Genomic DNA, 13,998 nt, shown 5'->3' on the forward strand with positions numbered 1-13,998 from the left:
TTTATTATGTCTTCTGCAGTTATTTAATTTCTTATTTTTTTGTATTCTCTTGCTCAGAGAAAGATAGAAAGAAAGAATTATATCATAAATTTGTCAACTATATATATAAGAATTTACTAATCTTGTATGTAAACGTTAATTTTAGCTAATTCTTAAATGGGTGGTAGCTGATGGAGTAAAAAAATTAAAAGAAGATAAAAGTAATAAAAAACTATTTCCATATATTGTATACGTAGATCTTCAACAAGCTGTTTAAAGGCATACACAGACAAAATAAAATCTCTATAATGTTAAACTATTAAAGATACTAGTCACAGACATGCACAGAGCAGAGTGCTGAGCTGCCCCATGGGCAGAAAATAAATAAAAATAAGTAAATAAATGTTTGTGCTGTTTTGGTTGCATAAATATAAATAGCCATAATTGCTAGTTAAAATAAACCAAATTGAAACATGATTTTCTTAAAAATGTACTTTTTTAAATTTCCCCTTATATATGAAATATATGATGTTTACAAAATAAACTTATGATCTTCTGCATTCCATAAGATTTGTATATTGTGGTTTTCTCTTTTATTTTTTGTTAAAAAATGTTTCCTCAGTCTGAATGCTTTAGACAACTCCTGTTTATAACAAGTAATGAAGTGAAGGAACATTGTGCCGTGTCAAAACAGTGTGAACACTGTACAGGTACATGTCTTTTACAGTCAAACTAAGAGACAGTGGTGTTAAGCTCAAGACGCCGAATCATATTCCTGCTTAAACTAGATTACAGGAAACTACTGTAGATCTGCATATTTTATTTCACGAATACTTCAAATGTAATGACCATGTAGTACACAGCTCATGTTGATGCTGATCTGGCACATGCTTTATTCTAAACTGTACAGTTTCATATTTGAGCAAACACCGTTAGTTAATTGTCAATGTAAATATGCCTTTTCTCCTAACCCAGTTCAGTTATTTCTAAATATGTGATGCAGTATTTATCTTTATTTTGTCTTTTTCCTTGCATGTGGCCTTGTATTACGTTTAAAAAGTCTTGGTCATGTGAAGATAAATCATGGCCATGTTGAATATTATGATAACCTGGAGGTCATGTTTTGGAGTGTTGGCGTGTAAAAAATATCTTTATTACGGTGTAATAGTACTTGTTAAAACATCTTATCAAATCCTGCAGTAAACTTTAACTCTTAAGTTATTATTTTCTTTTTTATAAACCAGAGCAGGTCTTGGTTCAGTCCAGCTAACTTCTATCTAGAATATCAGACAGCAAATAAAAAAAACAACAACAATTGAGCAACAATTTGTATTATAATTCATTCAAAAGTGCATTTGCATTGTGGTACACAAGATCCACAGATCATAAAAAGACGTCTCTACACCAAATAATCTACATTATTAAATTACACTGATCAGCCATAATGTTATTACCACCAGCTTCATTCACCCCCATTGCAACCAAAACAACATTTTTATTGGATTGGACTACACATGCCAACCTTCACTCCCCATGTGCATCAGTGAGCCTTGGCCGCCAATAACCCTGTTGTCAGTTCACAGATTTCCCACCCTTGGATCACTTTTGGTATGTTTTGACCACTCCAGGACAGGAACATCCAACAAGAGCTGCAGTTTTGGAGTTGCTCTAACCCAGTCCTCCAGCCATCACAATCTGGCACTTTTTAATATCTCATTACAATGGCGGTTGGAAGTGGATGGGATATATCAAACAGGAAGTTAACATTTTCTCCTAAAGTGTATGTGTTGGAAGCAAAAAAAAAAAAAGGCAAGCATTTCATTTCAGAGAATTCACTAAGCTTGACAAGGACCAAATTGTGAAGGCTCAGAGCAACTCCAAAACTGCAGCTCTTGAGTGACATTCCCAGACTGCAGTGGTCAGGACCTACCAAAATTAATCCACGGAAGGAAAACGGTAAACTGGCAAAATAGTCATGTGTGGGGAGTGAAGGCTGGCCAGTTTAGTCTGATCCAAAAGGCATAAAATGTTGAATGTGGAGTTTAGTTTGTGACATACTTATTTCAGCTTTTTTAAACAATGTGTGAAAATAAAACAACAGTAAAAAAAAAAAAATAATAATAATAATAATATATATAACTGTTATTTTATTTTCACACATTGTTTAAAAAAATTATGTATATATATATATATATATGCCACTCCTGACCCGGAAAAATCCGTTTTTTCCCGAAAACATCGCGAATGTTCTCGCTTCTTCCCGAGTAATTTCCGAAGGTTACCGATCAATTCTCCGATCTTTCCTAAAGGCTGCTTGTGGATCTCTAGCGCCCCCTGTGTGTTGGCTCGATATCATAGATTTTTCACCACCGAGAATGGAGGAAATTGCTCGGACGCTCAGCGTTGATGGCATCCAGAAAAAAGTGATTTCTCCAGGAAAAGGGGAAATCCCAGACTATGTGGATGGCACGAAGGTAAAAAATAAAACGGTGCGGTATTTAAGGGGGCAATTTAAAACAATTAAAAGGTTTCATCCGCAAGCGTTCTTTATGTTTAGCACCTGGAAAGCTAACCGGCTAACTAACCTAGCTAGCGGCTCTTGGCCTTCCGACCGACCTGTACACACCAGAATATTTAATACAAAATAGTTCTGATTGTTTTCCCATTACAATTTGGATGTATTTTTGCTTCGGAGATCTGTAAAATACTAAGATCAACAAGCTAGCAGTGATGCCAATGAATGTTAGCTTGATAAACATCAGATGCTGGAACCCCTATTGCTCCATTTTGTTTTCGAGATTTGCTTAGTGCTAGGAATTTGTTTTTATTTGTCCTTATGTGCATTTTATATATAATCGTAATCCTGCACTTTATATTACATTAACACAGAAAAATCTAAAATTATGTTTTAGTGTGTATTGCACCTTTTCTTTGGTGTTATTGACACAAATCCTGTAATAAACTGTATCTAGGGAAAAATATAAAGTTTTTGAATTTATTTTATAGTTTGTCATTATTGGGAAGAACAAACAAACCTTTGCTGCCACATCGTGTACTAGGTATGTCTTCATCCAATTGAATGTTCCTTACATATAAGGGGGTATCAGAAAGTTTCAAGATCCTGTCGCGGTCACCAGATATTCTCTCTCACATTAAAACCTGGCAGTGGAATTCGCTATTGATGGTCTAGCCCCTGGGGACGAATTCTCAATGCACAATGCAGAGCTGCGGACCTGCCTCGCCTTTTTTGGTCATGGAGATGATGGGCCCTTCCACTGTGAAGACTGTTGCTTCATCTTAGGGTCGTACCCATGCACCCATGAAAGACGATGAAGGGTTATCTGCGGTATGCTGACGTGCTTGACAGACGTTGACACTATATTCTTCTGCTCCTGGGTCAGCAGCCTGGGGACGAACTTGGCAGCAACACGGCGCATCTTTAGATCACACCTCGGTGAGGATTGCCCAGAGTGTTCTGTATGAGACACGACAATGTCAGCAATGTTGTGAATTGTTCTCTGTTATGCACAAGTAGTCAAATGGATTATTCAATGGATAAACATTTTTGCGGGTTGAGTTCTTGGAGGGTCTCCCTGATCTCGCATCGTCTTCCGGTGATGTTTTTCCGCTGTTGAAGCGCGCTTGCCACTCAAAACACCTCGAATGACTCATTGCAGCATTGCCGTAAACTTGCCGAATCATGTCAAATGACCCTGTGGCAGATTTGACCAGTTTATTGCAGAATTTCACATTTGCTTTTTGTTTTAATTTGCTCTCCATGATGTAATAGCAAACATGGTAAGGCAGGTGGTCTGCAAGAAATCCACCATGGTTACAAAACTCGTTAAACTTGTCACTGTTTACTAGTTTACTAAACTGCAGCTTATTTGGGTTGTTAATTTGACTCTTGACATTTCATGGTCAACTTTAAGCGTGAAAGTGTCCTAATCTCCTGTACATGCCTTTTTTTGTTATTTGCACCCATGGATTTAGTACTTTCTTCATTTTCCAGCAGCCCTCAATTGTCTGCTTTAATGCTTCACTAAGGCTGCCAACAATTCTGAAGCTGACTGCATATGATTGAAATACAGGGATTACAGATCTGTGTGTGTTTGTTTGTGTTTCTGCAGATAAACTTTCATTACCGCAGCAGCCTGTGTGATGGCACGGTGCTGGACGACTCCAGGATGATGGGAGGGAAGAGTAAACCCATGGAGCTCATCCTGGGGAAGAAGTTTAAGCTGCCCGTGTGGGAGCGTATCCTCATCACCATGAGAACGGGCGAGATTGCAGAGTTCATCTGCGACGTCAAGGTATGTGGTGCAACCTTCGCTTCAGTTCAGTTGGTGAGTCCAAAAGTATCATGGGGACTGTTCTGGGTGCTCTGAGTGTGTAGGTCACACCCACAAGGTTGCCAGAGATTTTTTTCAGTAACATCATCTGAGATGGAAACTTTGAACAGAAGCACCTCTGTTTGGAAAAAAAAAATAATAAAAATAAAAAAACTCGGGATAGAAAATGCAGACTTCAGAGTTCAAGGGTTTGTCCTTCCTGGTTGTGAGATTTGATAACTCAGTGTTGTGAAGCATCACAGAGTCTGTTTTTAGCTGTTTATTTGTATCTTCTGCTTCCTCTGTGTGTTCTGTAGCACACGGCTCTGTACCCGCTGGTGTCTCAGTCACTGAGGAACATCAGTGTGGGTAAAGACCCGCTGGAAGGACAGAGACACTGCTGTGGCATCGCCCAGGTCCACTCTCACCACTCACATGGACACAAAGACCTGGAACAGCTCCAGGCCAACCCTCAACCCCTCGTCTTCACCATGGAGCTCCTGGAGGTGTGTGTGGTTATGTGTGTCGCAGAGGACGGAATTAGATAGATAGATAGATAGATAGATAGATAGATAGATAGATAGATAGATAAAGACTTCTTGAGTGGTCCTATAACAGAACCATACCATTGTGCCTGTCTTTTTCAGGTTTTGCCCCCAGGCTCGTTCAGTTTGGAGACCTGGGCAATGACGGATGAGGAGAAGCTGGCCGCCGTGCCAGGGATCCATGAGGAAGGAAACGCGCTTTTCAAGAAGGGAGACATGGAGGGGGCCGCCGAAAAATACTACAACGCCATCGCCTGCCTGAAGAACCTCCAGATGAAGGTAAAATCTGCAGACACATGGGGCAGAGAAGGAGAGACCATAAGAGAAAAAAAAACAGATGGACAGAGCGACTGATTAATAATTTACCAAAAGAGAAATATGAGGGAGACCAAAAGGAAGAGAGAGACAGAAGGAGAGCATAAAAGTGACAATGTGACACAGTAAAAGAGATACAAAGAAAAGAAAAAGAGACAGAAACAAAGAAAGGGAGATAAAGAGTGAGATAAAGACAGAATAGTGAAAGAGAGAATAGGAGAGTGCGAAAGAGAGTGAAAGAGCTGGACAGTAAGAGAAGGTGGTTGACAGAAAGAGAGCGATAAGGAGAGTTGGACAGAGAAAGGGTGATGGTGAATGCAAGATGAGAGTGAGCCAGAGCGAGTGAGACAGCAAAAGCAAATGTGTGAGGAAGATGAGGAGAGTGAGAGAAAGTGACCAAAACAGAAAGAATGAGAGAGATGAAGAATGTTGGACAGAGAGGGGGAAAGAGTGTGACAGAGAAATAGTGAGGTAGAGGGGGAGAGAGAGACAGACAATTATTACAGATTTCCTTGTGTACCATTGTGTAAAATAACCATTTGTTATTACATCTGTGTACATGTGTAATAACCACCTTATTTATTAGCCAGTCTAGTATCAATAAAAATCATTGTGTGTATGTGTAGGAGCAGCCCGGTGATAAGCCATGGATTAAGCTGGATTTGATGATCACACCTCTGCTGCTGAACTACTGCCAGTGTAAACTCATGCTGGGTCAGTATTACGAGGTGCTGGACCACTGCTCATCTCTGCTCAACAAGTATGAAGGTGAGCAGAAGAGTGTGTCACTCATTTGTACTCAGGTGTGTGTACGTATGTATGTATGTATGTGTGTGTTTTATATACACACGCGCACACTATTTCCCTCTCTCCCTCCCAATTGCAGATAACGTGAAGGCGTACTTCAAGCGGGGAAAAGCTCATGCGGCCGTCTGGAACGAAGTTGAAGCCCGAGCCGATTTTGAGAAGGTGCTGCAGCTAGACCCGTCTCTGGGGCCAGCCGTGGCCAAAGAGATCCGAGCCATGGAGGAGCGCATCCGAGAGAAGAAAAAAGAGGAAAAAGGACGATACAGAAATCTTTTCACCTCCAGCAGCACTTCAGCAGCAGCTACTACGGTCAGTCCCAGCCACAGGCTTTTATTATCTTTAGAAAAACAACCGAAAGGCCAATTCTGTAAAAAAGAGATGCCCCATGTGTTGTGCTGTTACAGGGAAATAATCAGATGTGTTCTGTTTCAGAGCTGAAACCCGCACGGACGTTTCATTTAGTCGCTCCTGAAGAAATGCTCCATTCCTGAGACGCTGCAACACCTGAGCAGATGAGCTGTTCACCATTTCAACACGTGCAGCTTCCACGTTTCATTTCCCTCCCACACACACACACACTCACAAGCACCAAATACCCTCACACTATTTCAACACACACAGACACAAATTAAAATAAATCTCAGTACCATGGGCTGTATCCCAAACACTAAAGGCAGCATGGTAAAGGACGCCCTGTTACACCATGTTAGAGATTTAGATGTGACCTCTAGCATTTGGGAAACACCCTGTACAGGAGGTGAGATGCTAATTCGAAGGAACACATCTTTAATTTTGCCCGATTGTATAGAATTGACGTATCAGACCCTGGTGAAATGAAAGGACGTGTTAATGGGACATATCCCCTGTGGGACAGACACGCCCCCTGAGAGAGACAATCATGTAGAAAGTCCTTCCTTTTTTTTTTGGTTCTAACCCCGTTGTATCTTACATTAGATTGTTTTTGTACTTATTGTCTCATATTGTATAATTTCTTTCAAATGTCTAAACCAGCACGTGTGAGTTGACCGAAATTGTAAAAATTTTCACAGATATTGTATTGTAATAGAAGTACACACACACGGACCTAAAGTCAGGGTGGATGATTTGCTATATACAGACATTGCTTTTGTCATCTACAAGCACATAATTATACATAATATATTTTTAATCATTATGAAATTACTACCAAAAGAATCATTACCCTTAAAAGCATTTATAATTTACAAACTGCTTCCAGACTTTTAAAAACTTTTTTTTTTACTTAACTTTCCTTAACCTGCACTCTTTACTCCACGTGAACGTGTATATGTGTTTTTGTCTTAAACGCTACTGTGAAAGACAACGCTGCATTTATGTTGTAACAAAAGCCAAATAAAGAAACCCAAATAAAAATTTAAGTAATCTTATTATTGATATATGTCATTCTGGTTCTTTTAAATGAGTAAGCATCGACTCACGTCTCAAACTATTGGAACAGCAAGGCCCGTTCTATTATTTGCACTACACACTGACAACATTTTGGATTGGGAGTTTAAACCATGAATATACAGTAAGACAATAAATCAGAATTTCAGCTTTCATTTAGATGTTCATGGCACCTTTAATGACAGACCAGCCTATTTTTAGGTGAAGTAGTTTCACAGATAGCCCTAGTAAATAAAAGTTACTTTGGGTGGATACATCATGTTGCTTATAAATATTTCTCTCTGTAAATTCAGGCAAAGATCTAATGAGCAGTTTGGCATCAGACAGTTTAATCTGTTTCTACTGAGCAGAGTTAAATGATGTGACTCACTGAAATTAGTTTTACTTTTTGTCACTTTACTATACTATATTAATATTATAGTAGCTAGTGTTTGAGTTGATTTAACCATATATACTTAATTACTTAAACTTATACAAGGTGGGGCTAATTAAGACTAATTAATGAGATACTAATACGAAAAAACAAGATTCTATGTTGAATTAATTCTACCAAGTTAAAATAAGCAAGTCCTAAATAAAATTTCGGTCGAGAATTTTTTTTTATATTCCAACTAATATGCTTTCAGCGAATGTATATTTAAATCATTAGGACATTAAATTAAATTGCAGATACCTACAACAGGTCACAGTGGTATTAGTAAAACTCAACACTAACAAAATGGAAAAAAGAACATACATAACTTAAACAGGCAGTGACTTGCTGGTAAATCTAATTGTTAAATCCATAAAATCAAATTAAATACAACAAGGACTTAACATTCTTGCTTGTCAATTATATTTAATTATATAATTGTATTAAGATTCTTCTATTGTATGTTATATTGAACAAATATTTCATCCAATTGAAACCTTGATGAAATAATGCACTGATTTATAATTTAAGTACCATATTTTTTGTTCTATATATCAAGAAAGCAAACACATAAAGAACAAATCTCCTTGATGTTTAATTGCAAAACCGGATTTTTATTTGCATTTAAATACAGAACTGCAAAAAGTTTGAAATTACAAAAGTAACTATAAGGAAGAGGGGTGTGTAAAATTGTGTGTGTGTGTTTTTGTGAGAGAGAAAAGGAAATGTGTACAGAGAAAGAAAGAGTGTACAGAGAGGTGTAGGTGTATGTTATGTGCGAGCGCTGCGCTCAGTTTCAGCTAGACACTCCCTCACTAGAGCTCGGGCGTGGATGATTCCTGTAACACAAACAAATAAGTGTTACACATTTTTCCCCCCTGCTTCGTTATGCGATTTCCAATATTTATTAAAGGTCCTAGGTCAAAACATGGGATCATAATGATGTGTTCGAATGAGCACATGCAGTTAATTCTATAATTCTGTTCACTTGAGAGTGAATTGAAAATGAATTTTGTGGTCACAATTGAGTGTTAATTTTATAGTAGAACTATAATACAGTGCAGCTCAAAAACGTTTAGATTGTAACTGTATGCATGCTGCACTGTACAGTAGAACCTCGGATTGCGAGTAACCCAGTTTGCGAGTGTTCCGAGTCTTGTTAAACGAGTAAGTCTTGATGTACGAGTCCCAAATATCATCGAGGGCACGGATGCGCTTCTTTTTTTGACACCAAGAGTAACAACTGAGCCAATAGTTTTTCTCTAAAGCCTCTTTTATGTTGTGTGTGCTCTCGCTCACGCAGGGTTGGGTGTGGGTGTGTGTTCGCGCAGAGGTGGGGGTGGGTATGCGTTTCCTCAGGGGGGGCTCGCTTGCATTAAGGTGTGTGTGTATGCGCGCGTGTGATCGCCCAGAGGTGTCTGTGTGTGTGTGTGCGGGATGGGGTGTGCTTACAGCATCCCCTTCCTCCTCTCCTCTCTCTGGTCTCAATCACTGCAGCTAGAATTCTTTTTGTAGGAAAGTGGGTTTATTGTTCACCTATCCACTAGATGGCAGTAATGGTAAAATTTGCATGTTTAAAAAGAGCGAACAACAAACAACGAGGAAAGCAAAGAGCATGCGTTTCATTAGTTTTTGTTATAACTATTTCATGCCTCTCTGTTGTTGTCAATAAAGGCATAAGTTACAAAACCGTCGGCTCTGCGTTACTACACTTTTCAAAGGTAAAGTGCAGGTTAATTTGTTTTATTGTTACTTTATATTTTGTATAAATTATTTTATATTAATATTTTTGGGTTGTGGAACAAATCATCTGAGTTTACATAATATCTTATGGGAAAAATTCATCAAATTTATTTGATATGAGTGTTTTGATATACAAGCACACTTCCAGAAAAAAATATGCTCACAATCCAAGGTTCCACTGTACTAGACTATCATACTGGCTACAATATAAGCACTTTCTGCTACACTTTCCTATACTGCGCTGTACTACATTATACTCAAATTCCAATTTTTATTTGTCACATACACAGTACGATATGCAGTGAAATGATTATATTATAGTGTACTATAATATAAATACTAGGGATGCACCGAAATGAAATTTCTGGGCCGAAAACGAAACCGAAATTTTTGGATGCACTTGGCCGAAAACCGATACCGAAACCGAAAATGGCTTCATTAAAAAAACATGTTTAAAATATTTTCTTTTTGTTTGTATTAAAAAAACTACAAATTAATTAAAATTATTGCAACTTTGCTGTCCTCATCTGAAACTTTGAAGTGCTTCCAAACCGCCGACATACTCCGTGTTTGATGCGTAATGACAGCGCGAACGAGACGGGAGGATGGGAGAGGCGTCGCGACAATTTCGGCTTTTATTTTCGGCGCTTTCTTACGTTTCGGCCGAAACCGATAATGCTATTTCGGCCGAAAATTTTCGGTGGCCGAAATTTCGGTGCATCCCTAATAAATACTGACTTTAAAACCAAGGTATGAACAGAAGCAGGATTTTTGCGTGGCATTACACCCTGACTAAACTTATAGAATGCTAATAGAACATTTATAACTCCTGTAACATGGCAGGAACTAACTTATTTAATTTTAACTCTAAACAGATTAAAAGGTATGTTGTGTCATTTTTAAATCATTCTTTAATTCTTAAGAATCTTAAAATCATTCATTCTTAAGATTCAAAGTGTTAACGTGTTACCTCTTTTCAGTCTCTCCATGGCACTTTTACTGCCGGCGTACGTGGGCCTGATTTCTCGACTCATCTCCTCTATAACAGAGAGCAGCTCACTGTAGGTGGAGCCCTGAGACACTTTCACTGGCTGAGATTTCAAAATAAAACAAACAAAAACAAAGTTTTGAAAGTTTTCTATTAAATTTTAGTTATTTATTAAGACTCTATGTTTAGAAGTAAATCACACCAGTGCTAAAAAGCAATACAGCACTACATTATTACAACAAATAAATGCTTTAATAGTCTACAAAAACATTTATTTTGCCGTTTTAAATGATTAAAAAAACATTCCTTATTGCCTGTCAGTTTATAGCCAAGCCTATTATTAAAAAATAAATATAATATTTACATTAAAAAACCCTAACATTCAATAAAGATCTAAATATGAAACATTGATCTGAAAATGGGAAGGGAAATCGTATGGTCTTTTTAGCTATATTAGTTTTATAATAAGGATATCCTACTGCAGTTATTGTGAGATTTTCCCGTACCGGTACAAAGCCCATGGACGGTGGACCAAAGTCACTGAATGCTGGTCTAAAGGTGGAGGCCGAGGGCAGAGACGGAGATGAGCCACATGACCCTGAGACACAGAAAATTAAAGTAGTGAGAATGTTAACACAGTTTTATTCATTGTTCGGACAATCAGACACACAGTGCAAACACGCAACCCAAAACCAAAAATCATGTTACACCAAAATAATTAATGAATAAAAAAAATAATAAAGTAAAGATGTGTAGTATCACATGAAAGGGGAGAAACCCCGCACCTTACTTAAAAATTACTATGTTAATCATCTGTATGAGAGGTTACACAAGAAATATGATAATCTGGTGTAAATGTTAAAAGTAAAAATCTGTACATTTAAAAAAACTTTCACCAAGTAAGTGAGAATAAAATAAAAAATAAAGAAATAAAATTCAGGAAACCATGTATCCCTACTATTACTTTTACGCATAAGACAAAAGACTAATGTAGAGATCAACTTGTTCAAATTCATATTTGATAATCTGTTCAGATTATTGCTGTTATATCTGTAATATACAATGGATTTTAACCATTTTATTTTTGAGATTTAGGGCATTTAGCAGACACCACTTATTCAAAGCTGCTTCTAGAAAAGCTTGATCACTTGACACACTCAGGCACGAAATCAGAGCACCGTGCAGTATGTTATTATTTTGTGTTTTATTTATTAAGGCATTTCTAGCTCATTGGTAGGCTTCTCGCTTGCCATGCCAACGGCTCAGGTTCAGTTCTCAGCTGATGCCTCAAACCCAACCATGTAATGGGACTGGCATTAAGGATGCCCTCCAAGACTGCATGAAATGGGAGGGCTGCGTCAGGAAGGGCATCTTTCCATGTATGCGGTTCAAATGGTCGGCTGGGGTGACCCAATGATGGGAGCAGCCCGAAGAACAACATCTATATTATATTTAGAGTAAAACATAAAAAAAATCTCAAGATAAATAAAGATTTGATTATGACAAAAGGAACAGATGCCTATAAACAGTCCTTTCTGTCAAAGATTTACTCACTCACTCATCTTCTATACCGCTTTATCCTGTATTCAGGGTCGCAGGACCTTGGGCCTATCCCAGGAGGCTTAGGGCATGAGGCAGGGTACACTCTGGACAGGGTGCCAATCCATCGCAGAGGTGAAAGATTTAGCGGTATTAATTTCTGGGTTCTAATCGGCCTGAAAATATCAATTCTATTTTTCTAGAAAAGATGATGAATCCAGATGTTTTTAGGAAAAAGTCTCCAGTATCAGCACTTTGTTAGATTGGTTTGTACAAAACAAGCCGGATGATTGCCTTCATGCAGCATTTAAATGAGATCTGATAGGACAGCAGCGTGGGGTAAAAACTCCCAAGGATGACATCAAGAAGAAACTCAGAGACTCTGAAGAGACTGTAAAAGACAGTACCAAGTACTGTATAGTACCAAATTGGTCCCAGACCTGAATAAAATGGGAGGTCTTCGACAGGAAGGGCTTACGTATAAGACCCGTGCCAAGTTGTGTGTGAATCGGATGGTCCAGTGTGGCGACCACTCAATGGGAGTGTCCGAAAGGCTAACAATTACTGAGCGTGATCGGATTGCAAATTAAAGTCCTAGGACACACGTTTGTAAATAGTTGTACAACTCAACAGGATGCAGGTGAGAATAAATACTAAAGAAAAAACAAGAAAAGTGAGAGAGCGACATGAGCTGTTTTTGAAAAGTGTAAGTAAAAGTATTGTGAGAAAGTAAGCCAAGAAGAGCATCAGAACAAATCAGATTTGTCTATGTCTATCTAACCTAATTACCAAAAAAAAAAAAAACTTAATGTCACGTGACTTTAAGACACTATGAAGACAATTACATAATGACACACTTCCTGGAAAGGTAACGATCCACTTATTCCTCAAGAGTGTCCTTACATACAGTGATCACCTGAACATGAACCTGATGTAGGTGTAGCAGTGAGAGCAGCTTACCTGGAGGTGTGTGATTGGAGCCCACAGGTGCCGGAGCGATGGGTTTATAACTCATATTGAGCTCACTAAACTGCTCCGTTTTGTATAATTCTTTTTTAAAACGGTTCACACACACACAAACACACACACGCACACCTGAACACACACACACCTTACCCTGAGTATGGCACAAAATCTCACAACAAACCCTGAAATAAAAATACAATGCCACAGCTTTTTAACCAGCCTGAACTCAGACACACGACCTTGTCATTTACTTTAATATAAGTTACACTAGCTGAAAAGGTAATGAAAGTGCCAGTTGAGCTAAGCTAAGCGCTATGCTAACCTCTTTGACTAAACAAAAGCCGCTAGCAACCCGCTAACACCAATTCCACCAACTGTCCTCTCATTCACACCTACGGTTTAACTCAAGATTCTCAGCGTTTCTATAGAGCAGAACTGCTGTCCGGTTTTCTAATAAAAATCCAGTAAAAAAAAATAAAAATAATAATAATGTATAAAAACAAACAGACAAACACGCCGGAGTAAGGAACACAAGAAAAGAAAGCCGGAGCTCTGTCAAAAAGCCGAAAATGGCAAACCACAGGAAGTCGCTCGCGCGTACGTGCTGGAAAAAAGGAACGTGACGTCACGACGCAGTATTCGTGCGTACGGACGTGCTTCTCAAAGGAAAGACAAAGGAAAACTTCCCACTTAGGTAAAAGGTGGCTTAAAGCTAACCCTATTTTGTACGTACTTTAAGAAATAAAAATTAAGTTTTGTGGCATTGTTTCAACCCATATTAAAAATGATGATACAAACAAAATATCTAGAGTCATAGATTTTTATTACTTTACTGTTTGTTACTATTTGGTTAAATTTCCTTCTATAGCCAAAGCTTCCTGTTGTCTGCTTTCTACTGATTGGTTTTCACCTCTCTTATTTAATTACTTTTTTTATTTAAGCCCCTTT

The 13,998-nt window shown here is 38.2% G+C and overlaps 2 protein-coding genes across 2 annotated transcripts; one reads left to right on the forward strand and one right to left on the reverse strand.

Annotated features, from left to right (window-relative positions):
• The first annotated feature begins 2,324 nt into the window (after window positions 1-2,324).
• aip (aryl hydrocarbon receptor interacting protein) lies at window positions 2,325-7,392 on the forward strand. Its single transcript, XM_053503044.1, has 7 exons — window positions 2,325-2,453; window positions 4,110-4,292; window positions 4,628-4,816; window positions 4,958-5,134; window positions 5,797-5,938; window positions 6,057-6,286; window positions 6,410-7,392. The coding sequence occupies exons 1-7, from the start codon at window positions 2,355-2,357 to the stop codon at window positions 6,413-6,415; spliced, it is 1,026 nt and encodes a 341-aa protein (XP_053359019.1). The 5' UTR covers window positions 2,325-2,354; the 3' UTR covers window positions 6,416-7,392.
• A 1,015-nt stretch (window positions 7,393-8,407) lies between these two features.
• On the reverse strand, window positions 8,408-13,637 carry cdk2ap2 (cyclin-dependent kinase 2 associated protein 2). The gene is made up of 4 exons (XM_053501378.1): window positions 13,045-13,637; window positions 11,052-11,143; window positions 10,528-10,648; window positions 8,408-8,653 (listed from the first exon to the last, which is right to left on the reverse strand). Exons 1-4 carry the CDS (start codon window positions 13,097-13,099, stop codon window positions 8,586-8,588), a joined length of 336 nt encoding a protein of 111 aa, XP_053357353.1. The 5' UTR covers window positions 13,100-13,637; the 3' UTR covers window positions 8,408-8,585.
• Between the last annotated feature and the right edge of the window lie 361 nt (window positions 13,638-13,998).

This window comes from Clarias gariepinus, chromosome 8 (assembly GCF_024256425.1).
Source record: "Clarias gariepinus isolate MV-2021 ecotype Netherlands chromosome 8, CGAR_prim_01v2, whole genome shotgun sequence".
In the NCBI taxonomy this organism is placed as follows: Eukaryota; Metazoa; Chordata; class Actinopteri; order Siluriformes; family Clariidae; genus Clarias; species Clarias gariepinus.

Bases quoted from the DNA above. Each gene is read 5' to 3' on its own strand.
- aip (XM_053503044.1), top strand. From the start codon at position 2,355: ATGGAGGAAATTGCTCGGACGCTCAGCGTTGATGGCATCCAGAAAAAA. The intron at 4,293-4,627 runs GTATGTGGTGCA...TGTGTTCTGTAG, and splicing joins AGTTCATCTGCGACGTCAAG to CACACGGCTCTGTACCCGCT. The intron at 5,939-6,056 runs GTGAGCAGAAGA...TCCCAATTGCAG, and splicing joins TCTGCTCAACAAGTATGAAG to ATAACGTGAAGGCGTACTTC.
- cdk2ap2 (XM_053501378.1), bottom strand. From the start codon at position 13,099: ATGAGTTATAAACCCATCGCTCCGGCACCTGTGGGCTCCAATCACACA. The intron at 11,144-13,044 runs GTAAGCTGCTCT...TCTGTGTCTCAG, and splicing joins CTCCAATCACACACCTCCAG to GGTCATGTGGCTCATCTCCG. The intron at 10,649-11,051 runs GTACGGGAAAAT...TTGAAATCTCAG, and splicing joins CGTCCATGGGCTTTGTACCG to CCAGTGAAAGTGTCTCAGGG.